Below are 18,028 nucleotides of genomic sequence, written 5' to 3' on the forward strand. Positions count from 1 at the left end.
GACTTAAACCTTGGCTTAACATTGGAAAAGAGAGAGAAACAGGGAGAGGGAGGGGGGGGGGTGAGAGAGTGAGTGAGGGAGGGGGCGGGCGGGCGAGGGAGGACAAGATCAAACGCACCTTCCTCACTGTAACACTGGATAGAGTGTCTGCAGCAGTGGCCCCTATACCCCCTCCTCCTCCTCCTCCTCCTCCACCTCCACCTCCTCCTCCTCCTCCACCCCCTACCGCCACCCACCTCCATTCATCCCCAGCCAGGGAGAGCAGACTTAGAGCCTCTCCTCCAGTGAGGGGAGGAGGAGGGAGGAGGAGGAGGAGAGGGGAGGGTGAGGAGGAGGATGGGATGAGGAGGAGGATAAACACGTTTACCCCTCAACAGCGCGTCAAGAGACGGACGGGACAGGACGGGACAGCAGCGGAGGAGGAGAGGATTTCCCTGGTGCAAAAAGGCGCAGGAGGGAGGCAATCACCGGGCCGGCGGCTGCAGGGTCTTCCCCGGTGCGCGGGCTGCAGGGAACCCGGCCGATGAAGCCCCGGATCCCCCGGGCTCTGGAGGAGTGGGAGAAAGGGGGGATGACACGGTGAGTGGAGGAGTGGACCCACGCGAGGACCAGGGTGGAGCATCTGCATGGACCTCTCCGCAACCACATGGACTCCAACTTTCTCCTCTGATCATTTGGTTTTTCATTGCATTTGTTTTTGTTATTTTTATTTTGAGCTGCCGCTTTGCACTGCAACTTACACCCCTTTCTCCTGTTGGAAAGACTTTTTTTTTTTTTGGTGGAATTTGTTTTTTAAAGCTTTTGGACGCAACGCTTTAAGAAGTCAGGTAAAGGGGAGTTTGGGTGTTTAGGATGATCATTTTTTTTTTCTTTTTTTGTTTAAATATAGAGGGTTTTAGTTGCGCACATCGGGGGAATCACGCCTCCACAGTTGCACCTGATAGGATCCGATATCACACCGTTTAAACGTAATTTATTACTGTAAAGAAGGTTGCACGAAGAGTCAGAGTTCTGTTAAAAAATGGGAACGAATTAATTCCTCCCTATTTCTGGTGCAGATTTGTGCAGAAAAAGCGCCAATTGGAAAATACCAAAAACAAACAAAATTCTGGGTTTACGATTAATGAGACTGAAAGAGTCGCAGTAATTCAGAAAAAAAGCCATTTATTTGAACAGGTGACTGCACTTTATTTTTTACAGAATCAGACACTTGTGCATCCAGAGTGCAGGATTTAGGTGTGTTGTTTTTTTCTAAGTCTTATAGAATAAATATCATACCACAACCAAAATATGCACACACACAACCTCGATATGCAACAACTGAATGGCACATGAAAACCATTTGTTCCATGCGCTGACTCATTTTATTTGATTGCTTTTGATATTTTCATTTTTTTTTTTTAGGGACCCTAATGTCTATCACCCTCATGTAGAGCCGTTTTGTTTACAATAACAAATCAAATTTAACTCCAAAAAAGGCACCAAATAGGCCCAGTCAGCTTTATTGTTCAGACAGGGGGGTTGTGTTATTATCATGTTCTTATTAAATGATCAGTGATGATTTGCTGCTCCAAGTGTGACGAACCACCCCTTCTATAAACCCTCATTCCTCAACATCCCCTCAAACTTTCCACCATGTTTCTTATCAAACTACTGCCGGTCACCCTCCTCTTCTTCATCACCGCCGTGTGGCTGCTGGACCCGGCCGGTTCTCACGCCCTCCGCCGGTCTAAGCGCGCCCTGGCCCGGCGGGCGGACCGCGCTCTGTCCCGCTCAGCAGGTGAACTGTGCGGCACCTCCTGGGGGTGGAGGCGCCACCGGGGCAGCCCTCCGCTCCAACACCGTCCTCTAGCGGCGCACCCGAGGACGCACGGCACCCGAGGAGAGCCGTACGGTGCGTCTGGCACCGGAGCGGTCTGCTCTGGAGACTGCGGTTCCCCGGACACCTTCTCCTCCCGGCCGGGCGGCGGGGCGCGCAGGGTGGTGGAACGGTGGGTTGAGGAGGACGTGGGATGGGGACAGTCTGGACATGCGTTGCCGACGAGGAGGCCAAAAACAGGACCGAGGGCCGATGACAGGAGAGGACCGGAGCGTGCCAAGCAAGGGACGCGCCATGGGACATCTTTACGCACGGACGCACGGCGGAGCGCACCTTCCTTCAACGGGTCCGACTCCGCGCAGAGGCTCCCCCGCAGCCTGGACGGGGCAGCCCGCTCTCACGGAGAGGGCAACGGGAGCCTGGGGGTGGTTTCCCCCCCGGATCGCCCCGGACGAGGTCTGGACACATCGCAACGCACAGACCACCACCAGGCTCCAGAGACGCCGGAGGAGACCCCAGAGGACTACTCTGGAGAGGTGGTGGAGGGGGGCGTCCTCTCATTTGCCTGGGGGAGCCGTGTTCCCAAAGTGCCCCCCACCTCCTCCACCTGGGGGTCTGCGCTTTACTTCGGTGGTAGTCGGGCTCAGCTGAAGCTGAGGCCGGCAGCAGGATTGGAGCTGCCCAGAGCCAGGTTCAGCCTGGAGGTGTGGGTGAAGCCGGAAGGGGGGCAGAGCAACCCTGCAGTCATAGCAGGTCGGTGGAGAAAACACACACACACACACACACACACACACACACACACACACACACACACACACACACACACACACACACACACACACACACACACACACACACACACACACACACACACACACACACGCACACACACACACGCGCACACACACACACTTCCTATTTTGTGGTCTCTTATGGTATTCCCCTGGTGCTTATTCTTATTATTGGCGCCAGCTCACTTACTTTCTTTCTGTCCAGCAGAGGCAGGAAGTAACTAGTTACATTTACACTCAGACGCGACTCAAGTATATTTTACTTTAGTCATTGACGTGACCTACTAGTAATTTACTGAAGCAACTTGTACTAATCCTTGACACCCATGGGAGGACATTCAGGAAAGGGGCATATTTATAAATGTCATGCTCGACTTAAGCTTGAATTTACTGAAATTCACTCGAGTAACAATGTGATAAACTTTACTCTTACACGCCAAGAAAATCAAGTACAGCTTTGTACCTTCAGGTGTAGAGTAGCTTATCACGTCAGCCGTACCCGCCAGTAATCGGCCAAATTTGTACCGGTACATATGCCAAGGGTGCAATGAGTGTTTTTCTAAGGGGCTACTTTTAATGTGACAAGCACTTGTACCCCTAAAGATACCTCTATACTTGAGTTAAATTCATGTTAAAGCAATTTTACTCTAACTTTGTAATTGTACTGGCTTCACCTTTACTTACCGCCCTGTGTGCTCTCCAAACGTGTTGATTTGTGCGTATTTTTTTCTTTATCCGACTGTTGGTTTGTTTTTTGGCCGGTTTGCCCCTCTGCCAGCCTGTTTGTCTCCCAACCGCTCTGTCGCCCCCCCCCCCCCTCCTCCCTCCCTCCACTCCCTCCAGAGTTCACAGCGTAAGGGCATTTCGTTCTAACGTGTGATGTTTTGTGGCGGTGTGGAATGCCGCAGGGTGCCAAATGGTCAACACTTGTTTGAACTCTGCCATATTTTCTAACCTCCGCCTTTTTTCGGTTCAATCTTCTTTTTTGGCACCGCGCCGATGTGGCCTGTCAAGCCCTTTTTTTGGCGGAGTTTCTGAAAAGCCTGGTTTCCTCCGCACGAGGCCAAGCGGGGATTTAAGCCCGGGCTTAGGCCGCAGTCCGCTCCTCGACTCCTAGCCGAGTGGAGGGTTTATCCCGGGGATTCCTCTTCATACACAGTGTTGACGATAACCGATGACAGCCATCACGGGCTGGATGTGGGGATGGTTAGAATAATGGATGCCATGGTTCTGATGACGATCACTGTAAGATCCCCATAAACCGCGTGGTAAAGGGGATGACAAGGGATGATGATGTATGTGAGGGGATTACAGCTGATGGCGATGAGGATGGTGATGAAGGTCTCAGAGAATAACACGGCAAATTCGTGTCTGATATTCCACAGGTGCTACTCTGTTATTACTATTTTCATCTTCTCATTTCTTCCTCTTCTTGTTCTCCTTGCTCCTAGTTTTCACCTTATTTTTCATATTCTTCTCCTGCTTATCATGAATAATCATAACTACAACAGCAATCAAGTCAATGCATATCACTTTGCTGTAATCTCTAGTACAACTACTACTACTTCTAATAATAATAATAATAATCCGAAGTTCTACATTCATAACAATTTCAACTCATTAGTGGTTCACACGCTCACTTTTTAGAACCATTTTCAGGGATATTGTCCATTCGGAACAAATACTTACAGATGTACGCTATTATACAACAGCTTCACTCCGTCTATCTTTTTTTTTTTCCTCATCTGTGGCCTTGTTTTGGTCCAGCCCGAGACCCCACTACTCAGATCTTATAAAACCATTTAACCAATCACTTCATGTTTTTTAATCGCAGTGAGACCGCACCAAGAACTCTCTAGTTAAATTAAAAAAAAAAAAAAAAAAACCTCTTCAAAAATAAAACCCAAAAAATAAATATAAAGACAATTTGACAAGGCGGAACAACACAAACACAGCGAGATGAAAGCATTACTCAGCCCGGTGCCGCATGGGTCCAGATAGCGGACGGAGACCACATACTTGTCCACTCACATTCACTCTGATCAAAGATCCAACTCGATTACTCAACTTTTTCCTCGTCCTCATCGCTTCCTTATGTGAGGGGAGTCGCGTCGAGGGCCATTCTCCTCTACACAGTGCTGAAGGAATCTGTGAAATGCAGTGGAAAAACAAACTGCCATTGTCGCTGCCAGGGCTGAGATGATTGGCTGGAAGTTTAATGGTCAGCGGTGACTCCACATGTCCTTTATCACACAACAGTTTACTGAGTTCACACTTCATTCTAGTTCAAGCAGAGAGCATACTGTACCTTCCTCTGTAGCGCAATGGGTTTGCATCTACAAGTTTATTGTAGATCAGTTAATTTGGCAAGTACATTTTCACCTACGAGGAGAGTGGCTTGGTGTGAGCGGGTGCATGCTTGCACGGTCACAGGCAAAACAGAGGCAACGCTCACCACCTTCGACAGACCACGCACTTTTTCTCTATCACACCTTGTCAGATGGGGCATGGGAGATGGGAGCGCGTACACGAGGCCATCTTTAAAACAGATTACCGTCATCACTTTAATGATCGGGAATGCATTTTATCATCGCATTTTGCCCGTTTTAAGCGTATTATTTAAGGCAACGAGTGGTGTTGATACTACTTATTTATGTGCCGCCGTCCATTGATACCAGATGGTACGGTAATACAAAACACTGTATGCAGTATAGTCTGAGAAATAGTCTTGGCGTGTCCGTGGCTCTTAGTCACTACTTTCTTTTACTGAGTAAAATACGTATCCATGAAACCGTCCCACCTCAAGTGGGGACACTTTACTACAATTGCCCACTTTGCCGAAATACTACTGCACATACACAAGCGCACAAACATTTATGCAGTTAGACACATGAATAGCGTGCGTGCAATGCGCGCAGACACGCATGCAAGCTCAAATGTGCATACGCACACATAGGTATGTAGGCACACACAACCACAAGCGCACACGCGTACAGTAACAAGGGGGATGAAGGGTTTCCCTGACCGCTGCCTGTCCCACATCTGGGGAGAAGATGTGAGCCTCTCTGTGTTTTCTCTGTTGCAACAGCAGCTGGAATCAACGGGCGGGGCTTCGCCTGAATGGGCCGAGGGGAAATACCTCCACCCCCCACCCCCTTCTCCCCCTCTCCCGTCATCTCCGGCACTCCTGCCATCACTGTCTGGACTTCTGTCTACCGTCAACCGTCAACCCGCCGTCTCTTCCTGTCCTCCCACCCCCTTGCTCTCTGTCTCACTAGCGTGCTCCCTCTGTGCAGATTTCACGGAGCTAGTTTGTGTTTTTTGTGTTTGCTCATTTGCAACCTGAGGGGCAATGAGCTGATATTTCCTTCATCTCCAACTCTATCCCCACAATCTATATTTTGTTAAATTATCTTTTTTACCTGTAACATTAAGCATTGCTCTTAAAAAAAGTGACAGAAAATGAATGAATAATTAAAAATTGAAGGAAACAAATAATTACATATAAGACTTTTCCAATATTTAATTAACATTAATATTTCTAATATCATTTTGTATTGTTTTTAATATATATTTGAATACTATATTTCTATTATTTCTATCTTTTTTGTATATTTAAAAACATTTTCTACAATATAGTACACATGTTTTTGACGGGAGCAGCCGAATGAAGAAGATTACACATCTTTTTTTTTTTTTTTTTCTTCTTTTAGTTTTTTTACATTGTTTTCTATTACCCTTACCATGTAGACGCCAAGAAGGGTCTACATCTCATAAAAAAAGACATGTCCCCTTTCCACTGCCTCCTGCCCAGGTGTGTTTGACAACTGCTCGCACCCGCTAAGTGAGAAGGGCTGGTCGCTGGGGATCAGCACACTGGAGCCCGCGGGCAACAGGGACGCACGCTTCTACTTCACGCTTCGCACCGACCGAGCGCTCAAGTCCACCACCGTCTACAGCCAGCGACGGTACCAGGCCGGCGCCTGGACGCACCTGATGGCCACATACAACGGACACAACATGAGCTTGTATGTAGACGGAGCCAAGGTAGGCGTGGGGTTTGGCGGACATTCACATGTTTTAGCAAATTAAATTGTCTGTGGTTGTTAGATAAATCTGTATCAACAATAAGCCAAGTAGGTCTTCACAGTAATATCTTCTTTTATATTGGGGAAATTTTTTATAATTCTCTCTTCTTCTTTTTTCTTTTTGACAATGAACGGAAAAACAAATACATTTATGAAATGCACCAAACACAAGGGCCATTATTATGCACAGCATTCCTTTCTGTTCTAGTTCAGTGACATTATCATGCAAAATAGGATTACAACGTACTATGGAATCATGTAGTTTACTTAAAGTAATTCCTCCCATGATCAGAGCAAACAGCAGAATTTTGGCACCAAAATTTTCAATTCCCAAGAATCGGGAATCTGCCGCCTGGCAGATCACCCAAGAACAAACTGGAGGACGGGGCGGTCGGAGAAGAGTTAGCACAAAAAGTAAAACACAAGCTAAAAGAACAGGTCTTTTAGATCCAAAAGCTACTCGCTTTCAGAGGGGCGGTCGGAGAAGAGTTAGCACAAGGGAGTACCCTTCAGAGGGACCCCCGTTCAGAATTTAGTGGAATAAATGGGGCGCCATTTTGTAGTGCTCCAAATCGAATTTGAAACTTTGATACGCAACATAGTCTATTGCAAATTACCCAAATGCATCTTGAACTGTGGTGAAGAAAGAATGCTCAAATATCCCGGAGTATAATGCTTTTTTGTCGCACCTTTTCTTCCCCTTCGACCCTCCGCAGGTGGGGGAAAGCAGCCTTCAGTCGGGGAACCTCTATAGTCCTTTCATGAAGACCTGCAGAGCCCTCCTCCTTGGTGGCAACCAGTCAGAACACGGGCACGGCTTCCGGGGTTACGTGGGAGGCGTGGTCCTGTGGAGCCACGCCCGCTCCCACGAGGACCTCCTCAAAGTGCCAATCAAAACGGACACGAGAGAGCCCATACTGGCTCTGCGGGCAGACTTCACTAACGTAACGTTAAATTCAGTTCCTAATTTTTTAAATATTAATAATTGTTTACGTTTCTCTAAGTAAGAATTAGAATGCTTAATTAGAATTCAATTTTGAATAAGGTATTAAAAAAAATCTTTAAATCAATCCTTTAAAAGAACCTACTTTTTCCCCAGAGATAAATGTAAATTGTAAATTGAAAATTATTAAATTGTTGTTTATTCTTATCTCCCTTTAATATATCTCATTCCTTGTAGGAATCAAAATTATTTTTATAAATTTTTATTTTAATTAAATTTATATTAACATTATTTCACATAACATTTTATTTGACATGAATTCATTTTTTTCCTATTTGCTTTATCTCATATTAATAGGTGCAAAAGCTGTGGATTCCACTTAAAGTCGGCTTCCACCCCACCATCGTCGCCATCCCGGCACCAAAACAAGAGCTCGTCTCTCCCTTCCTGCCTCCGCCCTGCGGCCTGACACCCTGCGACAACCTGGACCTCATTCACGGCTACAACCGGCACCACCAGCTCCGTGTGCCCAAGAGGCTCCGCTACCGCATCGTCAACCTCTCCAATGACGATGGCGCCGACGCCACCGTGTCCCGCGCCCAGATCGAGCTCCAGCATCGGGCGCTGAGCGAGGCCTTCTGGCCCTACAACATCACCCTGGACCTCAGCGTGCACGGGGTCCACAACACATCCCTGCGGCAGCGCTTCATCCTCAGCAACTGCCGCATCGGAAAGATCGGCAACCGCCAGTGCGACCCCGAATGCGACCATCCCAGGACGGGCCACGACGGAGGGGACTGCCTGCACCTGGGTCCATGCTACAACTGGAAGAGGCAGGACGGGGTGTGCAACATGGAGTGCAACAGCATACACTACGACTACGATGACGGAGACTGCTGCGACGCGGAGGTCACCGACGTCCTCAGGACCTGCTTCGATCCCGAGTCACCCGACAGGTGAGCTTCCCTGGGACGCCAGTCGCCGAGCGGTTGATAGACACCTCACAGCGCCTCACCTCACATGCACGTCACTTGCAACTGCCGTGATAACCAGCGCAGTCGTCCCCACCAGCTCCATCAGGGCCGGCCCGTGCTTTAATGTGGCCCTGAGAGGTGGCGGGGCAGGGGGCACAATAGAATACATGTAAAAAAAAAAAGACTGCTTTTATTTGTTTTATTTGGAGGAACGGGCACCGGGAGCGCAGATATCATGGGCCGGCACTTCCTATAGGCGACATAGGCAGACACCTAGAGGTGGCACGGAGAGAGAGCAATCGGGTGCGGCCGTCTCCCTCTTCAAAGGTACCTGCGGTGCCCACAGTGCGGCAGCGATGGGGCGCTCGCCCTCCGACGGTACTGATGGTGCCCATGGAGCGCCAGCCATGGGGCGCCTGTGATCACCGCCCCACAACAGTGTTTCCTAATGGAACGAAACAAGCAACGTGCGTAACGGGGACACTCTCTTCGTCACTTTCTTGGAGAGGAGACAGAAAGACACACTCATGGTGTGGCCCCTACGGTTGTTCCCCAAAACAACCGCATAGAATGTTTATGCCACAGGCCGACCCTGAGCTCTCAGCTCTGTCACACATACTTACTTCTGACATTACTCTTGACCAAGGCATTGGCTCTAGAGCCGGAGTTGGTCCCTGGGCATTGCGCTGTGGCTGCCCACTGCTCCTGGAGAGTTAGGACGGGTAAAAGGCACAGGACAAATGACTCACAAGGGGGTTATTCTTATTCTTTGCGGTTCAAGCCTATTTTCACGCACTTCCTGCGCATCTGAAGTCACAGCATGATGCATGTAGCCATTATTACACTGTCCACTTTATGCCGTCGGATGTCGGATTCTGGAGTAGAAAACCCTGCATCTACACCGTGGGAATGATTGCACTCAGCACTTAACATTTATATGAAACAAAGGTTATTTTAGCGGGAAATGCAGAATATTTAGAAAACATTACAGAAACGTGCTATGAGATGAGGGATGTCGGTGAATGCAAGGGTTGCCACACATAAGGGATCGGCAAATAATCAAAAATCAGTCAATAAAATGAACTCGATAAACAGACCGAGAGGTGGACTCAACTGTAAACTTCAACATGGATTATTGAGGCAGCTGACAACCGCCTCACACCGATGGAAATTCCTCTGGTGTGTTTCACTCGCGCTAAGTCTTGTGGAAGACTGGACGAGAGGCTCAGAAAGAGGTGATTTCTCAGGGAATTCTTGTTCTATCCGTGTAAAATATGTACAGGGATTGAATCTTGTGAGTGCTACTCAGATTTGTGAGAGGAGGGGGAAGAGGGCCCCGAAAGGTACACACCCAAAGTACACACTTGTTATTACTAAACAACTCGAGTGGGACTCCCGCAGCCTTCTGCTCCGTCTGACGGACGGCCTCACGCGGCTTTCCAAACAGTGTGCATGAAGTCCTGCCACGAGACCGGACAGGTCTCTGAAAACACTCCCGGCCTCCTTAATCCAAATTGTAACCCCAGAGATCTAACAAACACCGCTGGGGAACGAAGCAACCGAGCGTGGATGTACTTTGAAACCACTGACAGGCAGATATTATATCACGGCTTCCAGAAAAACAACACGATCCATTGTAGTCCAATAAACCATTTATTTTTATTTTTCTCTCTCTCTCTCTCTCTCTCTCTCTCTCTCTCTCTCTCTCTCTCTCTCTCTCTCTCTCTCTCTCTCTCTCTCTCTCTCTCTCTCTCTCTCTCTCTCTCTCTCTCTCTCTCTCTCTCTCTCTCTCTCTCTCTCTCTCTCTCTCTCTCTCTCTCTCATTGTTTGTTGGGTCAGTTTCAGGATATTCTGGCAAATACCGGTGTACAAACGCAATTTATTCATACCTGTAAATCAGATGGCAAGCCGCAAGATTGGGTAAATCACGAGAAACGCCTCGGGCTTTTTCGGTTTTATTCGAGTCTGTCACTCATAATGCAGCGATTATTTTGTTCCAGCTCGTTGGAGAATGTAGTATACCCCTGACTCTAATTAAAGACACCGGTCTGATGCAACTTTTATGTTAAGTGTTTAGTTGGAGATTTTGAAAGGCTGTTATTGAGTCATAATCCTAAAGAGCCGAAAGCAGGTTTGACTTACAGTACTTGGGGTTGGGGAGTGCGGCCTGGAGGGCACATTTCGGAGGAGTCATTCCCATCCTGGAAGTGACACTATATTGATTCAGATTTCTCGGACAGGGCGGACCCTCATACAATTTGGACGTCAGTCGCGTTCAAAACTGCAATTCAACATTTTTTTCAATAAAAGGTACAGCAATCCCGAGCAATATAATATAACGTTGTGACTCTTGCGCGCAACTCCACCGTCGTCAGAAAAGTTGTTTTTAACTGAATTCGAAAAAAAAAAAGGTTGCGTGAACCGCCAACCCCCGTCCATGAGACGTTCTCCGACTCTCCCCTCCCCCCGGATGGCCCCGCTCGTATAAAGCAAAGTTTATTGACCCTAGAATTATCCTCTCATTGATGTGCTGCGGTTTCAACGAGCAGGACGGAACGTTCTACCTCCTGCTGGGACGGAGCGCTCCACGCCACAAGTCCAGCCCCTGTTCGGTGGATGGCAGCGAGGGCATTTCAGCGTCTGGCCCTTATTTCGGCCGTCGTCCGTTTGTGGACGCTTCACGGTTTGCTCAGGCCCGTCTAGGTATGTGTGGGACGGAGACAGAGAGAGAGACAGATAGAGGGAGAGGAGAGAGAGAGAGACAGATAGAGGGAGAGGAGAGAGAGCGGGAGAGAGAGAGAAAGGGGGAATCAGACTTTTATAGGTGTTTAGGCATTTTATAGGCCTTTTTATATCATCCTGATGGTCAGATCTTTTTGTATCTTGCAGCAGAAACACCCCAGAGGGGACTCAATGAAGTGCAATCGATCAATCAATCGACTGTGACTGTCTTTTTTTTCGGCAAATATCCGTTCGGGGAGAATTTGCTTCAGGATTTTGAAACGCTGCTGTGACTTTGAGGGCTAAAACTCAGCAAAATAACATGTGTTCTCGCCACAGTGATGCAAGTCTCCCTTGTTGGACCCAGCCAGACTTTCTGTCCTTACGCTTGTGACCCTGCGCTACAAACAGCTTGAGCAGCCAGTACATGGGGGGTGGGGGTGGTGGGGGGGCGCCGCCGCGCCGCAAAAGGCCGGACCCAGCGGAGCGACAGTAGCGTAGGTCTTCTGGAAGGGTTCGAACCTCCTTATGTCCGTTTGTGTGGCTACGTGTTTGGACCTGTGTGCGAGCGCGTGCTTGTGAATGTGTGTGTGTGTGTGTGTGTGTGTGTGTGTGTGTGTGTGTGTGTGTGCGTGCGTGCTCCCCTGGAACACAACTCACCATTTTGTGAGAGAGCGAGAGAGAAATAATTAATGTGAGGATGACATTTTACTGGCATTTTGGAGCAAACCATTTTTATGTTTAGGGTCTGGGTTTTTGATATATTCCAAATTTGTCTGAACTCTTGTGCAGGTATTCAGGTTGTTGGGGCCCTCGATGCTCGCATTTGACTGCTAGCCAGTGAGGAGGTGGGAGTGAGGGAGGGGGCTCCAAAGGCAGCTGCTGTCACAACCCAAATTTGTTGTGGGGAGCCAGGCCCGGACTGGAGCGGTGGCCAGGTACACCGGAGATTCTGGCACGGCAAGAAAGAAAAAGAAAAGGGCGGCGAGAGGAAAGAGAGATGGAAGGGAGGAGGGGAGAGAGAGAGAGAGAGAGAGAGAGAGAGAGAGAGAGAGAGGACGAGAGAGGGAGGGAGGGGAGAGGATAGTCAGTCTGTTAACGTGGAGGCCCATTTCCCAATCGGTCCGTAAAACCTGAAGCCGCAGTTGTTTGGGGCGCACTGAGGGCGGCTCGTCTTTCCACCCCACCGAACGGACGACCCCGGTTCCAACCTTGTTTAGCGCTTTGCTCGCATGTGACCTGCGCGCATGTGCAACTGAGCATTTCTGACAAAACTCATATTATTCACAACATCCCTCAAACATCTGTGATGTTTAACTGAACGCAGCTCTGCTCCTGGACAGGATTAAAGCGAGCTTAATTTGAGTTTCTAATCTCTTTTGCCAAAATTGACTCATCGTTATTGCCGGCTACGCCCTAGTTTATTGAGGACGGTTACGGTAATTCTAGGAAATAGGTATTTCACAGCGCTCATTTTTATGTGTTTCAACTGCAGTAGGCCGCTGGCAGCGGCCGACCCCTGAATGTCTGCAGTCCGGTTCCCGATCCTCGGGAGTTCAAAGATAATTCGCTCGTCAACGCAGATAATTGAAAGCGGTTCGTTGCATGTGCTGTTTGTCGACAGAGACGATGGTTACCCTTCCGTTGATTCATAAAGTCTTTGACTTCCCCGCACACATGGGAGTTGTGTCCAATCACGAGCAGAGTGTTGTCACTTCTACTCAGGCATGGGAAGCCAGTTACTTTTGCCAGATTGGCTGTGGAATTAGATCGAAGCATCCCCTGAGTCTCAGAAGTTGAGGAGTCAACTCATTAGTGGTTGCCTCCCCGTCACCGATGATTACGCAGCCCCCGGGTGATGGATACTGCATGCAGCCTCAGTTGAACCCCGCTCCCTTTTCGATATAGCTGGGGCTGGCTTTCCAGGAAGAACCTTAAATCTTCAACCTCATTTGAACAGGCGGCGTGCCTGAGAAAACACATGTTATTTACAGCGCACGCACTCACGGGAGTGATCGGACGAGGACGGAGGACTACCCAAACCGGGGCTCGTTTTCGGGCCCGCTCGGAGCGAAAGGGGCCTTTTCCTTCGCGGCCGAGCCGGCGGCCGTGCGCGGAAAGAGGAAGATGTTGCCCTCCACCTCGGCCCGCAGGCAGATTCTCGAGCGCCCCGGGCGCTCGCATGAAGCCCCTCGCTCCGAAAAACCTTTCACCTGTGCATTCCTTCGCATCTCTTCACCATGGGAAAAGCACTAGAGCAGATCCAATGAGAGCTTTTAATGAGCAATTATAGGAATTATATTTCCGGCATAATAACCGTGAGCCTAAGTTGTTCGAGGTAAAGAAGACGTTGGTTAAATAGTTATATTTGCCGTACGCTGAGCACGATCAAACACCGAAAACGTAACTCTCTCCTTAGGATAGGAACATAAAACACAACATCAAAAGGCTCTGGAGGTGGCCGAAGGCTGAAACATTGTCAAGTAACGCCAATAAATCTCGCGCCACAGGTGAACGCAATGGTTTCTCCTCCTCGAAAAATAGTATGAATAAAATCATTTAAAAGCACTTAAAATGATTTAAAATCCTCGCGCAAAAGTTGCTTATGATTCACCCATGCAATAAAGGGCAATTAGGTTCAGTGTTCCATATTAATATTTAATATGGAACTGATTTGACCTAACGCTGCACTGGGCGCACGATTTGGCAGGGTGTGTGTGTTTGATTTAATTAACCCTATATGCAAGGCAGATGTATAAAACACACGCACGCGCACACGCACACGCACACACACACACACACACACACACACACACACACACACACACACACACACACACACACAGACACACAGACACACAGACACACAGACACAGATGAGAGGGAGTTGTAACTGTCCACATCGCAGTAGGTGGTATAACTAATAGTTCAAACTGTCTGGCGTGCCAGCTTGGAGCGGCTGCTGTTACCCCACGTGTCTCCGACCCGGTTGGGCTTAACGGCAGCAGTGCAAAAGCCTTCCAGCTATGAAAGCAAAGGAAGAAAAATGACATGTGACATCCCTCTCCCCCCAGGCCAAGGAAAAACAAGTTGGCTTCACACATCAAAGCTCCTCCGTGGGCAATTTATCACGGTCCAGTCAGAGTCGCAGAGGAGAGGAAGGAGGAAGGGAGTGAGTGTGTGTGTGTGTGTGTGTGTGTGTGTGTGTGTGTGTGTGTGTGTGTGTGTGTGTGTGTGTGTGTGTGTGTGTGTGTGTGTGTGTGTGTGTGTGTGTGTGTGTGTAGGAGTGGCGGTTTCAGGTACCCTGACCAATACAAACAGTTATAACATGAGGCTGAGATGGCTGTTGATGGATGGAGGTGATTTTTTTTTTTTTTGGCAGAGGGGCCCGACCTTTAGAGTGTGAAATCTGAAGACCACCTTTGAAAAATAACAAATTGTAAGAGCCCCCCTAACCCCATGTGCAATCTGTGCACGGTTCACACGCACAAAAGTGTCATAGGATGAAAATATGTAGAACGCGGCTGGCCCGTCGTCTTACAAACTGCAGTGCCAGTGCGTGTCTTACAGGTCATCTAGATGACTGGATGGATGGGCAGAATCCATCCATCCATCCACTTTCTCCATCCACTTATCAGTGGCACGCCCCAAGGGGAGGCCACGAACCTCTCCGCATGGACCTCCAACAGGCACACATTTTGTTTTACTTATATAAATGTGAGACTAACTTTGGAGACACTGATGAAACACAACATAACCTGCAGCTGTACCTGTGACATTGTTGTTCTCGGGGTACAATTAATATTTTGTCTCGTTGTACTAACTGCCTTCACCGGGCTGGAGAATCCCTGTAACTTTGTATGAATACGCAATGATCCATTAATCTCATGAGAGTTGCATTCCACCTCCTCACTGTACGGCCGTACTTCTTCATAGTCTGGGATTTAGGTGATCTACAACCTTTTTGGGGCGACACCCCAAGGATTTCACCGCCCGCCACCGATTTGACCCCGTTGATACATTTCTCGCCGTTCGGGGGCCGTCCCTGCCGCATATTCCTCTCCCGGCTCGCTACAGGCATAAACTAGGGAGACAGCATACTGTAAGTGCAGGTTTCCCCACACACACACACACACACACACACACACACACACACGCACACGCACACGCACACACACCATTCAAATCTGAGGCAATTAAGGGTTTTGGAGAGAAAATACAAAAGCCCTCGGTTTTCAAACCCTACAACACCGACGCACATCCGCCCCTGTCTGCAGGGCCTACATGAGCGTGAAGGAGCTGAAGGACCAGCTACGCCTGAGCGGTGAGGAAACACTCAACGTTTTCTTCGCCAACAACTCCGCCCGCGAGGAGCTAGCGGGCGCGGCCACCTGGCCCTGGGCGAAGGAGGCCCTCGGCCACCAAGGTGAGTCAACGCGTGTTCCCCGCTAAAAGGGCGTCGCCTTGTATTGAAAGTTGCTTCGGGGAAATGTTTGGGAGGGCAGAACAAAAATCTCAACTAGGGATCAAAGTTTCCTGCCCGTATCCACTCAGGCCATCTCTCCTTATCGTGTGAATACCATGAGAGGAATTACACTTTAACACTGCCGGTTTTTCTGTTTTGTGCCAGCGTACCAAATAACTTTTTACCTTATTCCATTTCCAATTGGCCATAAATGTCAGAAATGTTACTTTTTTATATTTTTTTTCAACAGTGGTGTTTCTTCACCTAATCTTGAAAGGCGAGCATGCAATTCAGATATGGTGCAATGCGTTCAGCATGTCAGCACTTCAGACATCAAAGCCTGTGATAAATTGGTGATTTGGCCTGTGATGGGGACTGGTACCGGCTCATTTGGTCGGAGGCCTTTCCTGAAGTCCTCGCGCACCTCCCACGCCTGGTGTCCGGCGAGCCGACGGCCCGCTAGGGCTGAGCCGGGTAGCCCTTTTTAAAACGCGGGGATCGTCGCTCGTCTTTCCCCCATCGCTCCCTGGTTCTGCGACGTCCTCTTTGCTCCGTCCTTCTCCTCCGAAACGTCTTTCTTCTCGGAACGGTCTCCCTCCGTCTTTATTGTCACGCCACGTTAGATTTACATCTCCGCACGCTCTCCATCTCCTTTCCCCCATTTTACTAGTGTCTTTCCGCGGCATCGTCACCCGCAAGTTTTCTCCTCGGGGCAGTTTCGCAGCAAAATGGCCAGAGTGTGTGTTTCGGCACGCAAGGATTTCCCGGCATATTGCCTCTCTTTCTTTCCCCTTCCCCAATCATTAGACACTTTCCCACTGGAAAAGACTGAGCAACCCAACAACAACCAAACAAACAAACAGACGGAAACGGCCCGACGCCCTCTGGTTGCCATCCGCGCGGGCGTGCCAGCCATTTTCTCCCCTTCCTTTGAAAAAATAAAATAAAATTTAATTAAATAAATCCTGTTGCGAGCGGTTCGTTCGTAACCTTAACTGGTTTGTTGTTGTGTTCCTCTCGTGCCAGTAGAGTAGACAGTCATACCGCCTCACAGCCTCATTCGTTCTTCTCTGTGGATGGCAACTGGGAAATAAAATAAACAAATAGTAACCTATGTGTTTGTACTTTTTTAGTTTGGAAACTTAGCTTCCAATTAAGTCTTTCCAATCAAGCAATTCTATCATTTCATGAAGTTTCAATTATAATCACTTATTTAATTATGCAGAATTTACCCTTTCGCTCCATTTGAGCTGTTTTGGGGATGTTCTTAACTATTTTCACAAGCCCTAACTGGATGAGCTATGTGGCTGAGAGTGACTAGCTATGTAGCTATCTATTTATTACTCTATAATGGGCGATATTGAAAATACCGTAATTACACTAATAGCCATGTCATGCAACAGAAATTAAAAAGCAGCTGGTGGAACATTTAGGTTTCCCAAACGACAGATCACTGGATCACAGTTCAGCGAATGGCTTGGCAGCTCTGACAAGGATCATTTCACGTCCTCACAGTGAACAGTGAGTTTGATCCCTTCCAGAAGGCCCTCAGGGAACGATACAGGGAACCCCTTCAATATTTTTCCTGTTTATTTATTAATTCACCAAAGGTCGGTGGTCATGTCCACCGATGTCCAACACAATTGAATCCCCGGACACAATCCAGAATCTACCTCACATTTGGAACAAAAATGTATTTGCTCGTTCGTATGGAGACACATTTGATGGATTTCACATTATTTCCAGTCTTATCAGAACCTTTCAGTGCAGCCCAACTAAAACACGCCTTTGGAAAAAAACTAGAATCCAGTGATATGGGACCACGACCGTGCCCCAGGGCCACTGATTTGCAAAACCTTTCCAATCTTAGAGGGAGCGGACCGCGTTAACCCCTCGCGGTTAATGTCCATGACTAGCACGAAGCATGCTCTACACCTCGTGGAAACAGTTGAATAAGTCATTTCTTTGAGAAAAAAACAAAGCAAAACCCCCCCCCAAAAAAAGACACGGAGGCACTGACGGAACGGTCCGCACGCAAGCATGCAGGCATGGAGGCAAAGCCAACACTGTAAAACCAAGCAGAAATAAATGACAAGGCTTTCGCATTCCCTCAATTATTCAGACGCGGATGACAACATCTTCTAAAATGTAATATTACGTACGTCAAGAGGGACGATCTCTGACAATTTCAATGCAATCGAATTATAGCGGCGCTGTACTTTCCCGC

At 48.4% G+C, this 18,028-nt stretch overlaps 1 protein-coding gene across 1 annotated transcript in view; it reads left to right on the forward strand.

Moving 5' to 3' along the window:
- Positions 1-1,635: 1,635 nt before the first annotated feature.
- Positions 1,636-18,028, forward strand: part of pappa2 (pappalysin 2) — a gene marked incomplete at both ends in the record, with an annotated part of 77,215 nt that continues 60,822 nt past the window's right edge. Inside the window, 5 exons of the mRNA XM_080010500.1 lie at positions 1,636-2,572; positions 6,425-6,657; positions 7,415-7,642; positions 7,999-8,597; positions 15,614-15,762. Coding sequence (XP_079866626.1) covers positions 1,636-2,572; positions 6,425-6,657; positions 7,415-7,642; positions 7,999-8,597; positions 15,614-15,762 — 2,146 coding nt within the window. The remainder of the gene's footprint in view (positions 2,573-6,424; positions 6,658-7,414; positions 7,643-7,998; positions 8,598-15,613; positions 15,763-18,028) is intronic.

Source organism: Zeus faber (genome assembly GCF_960531495.2).
Source record: "Zeus faber genome assembly, chromosome: 12".
Taxonomy (NCBI): domain Eukaryota; kingdom Metazoa; phylum Chordata; class Actinopteri; order Zeiformes; family Zeidae; genus Zeus; species Zeus faber.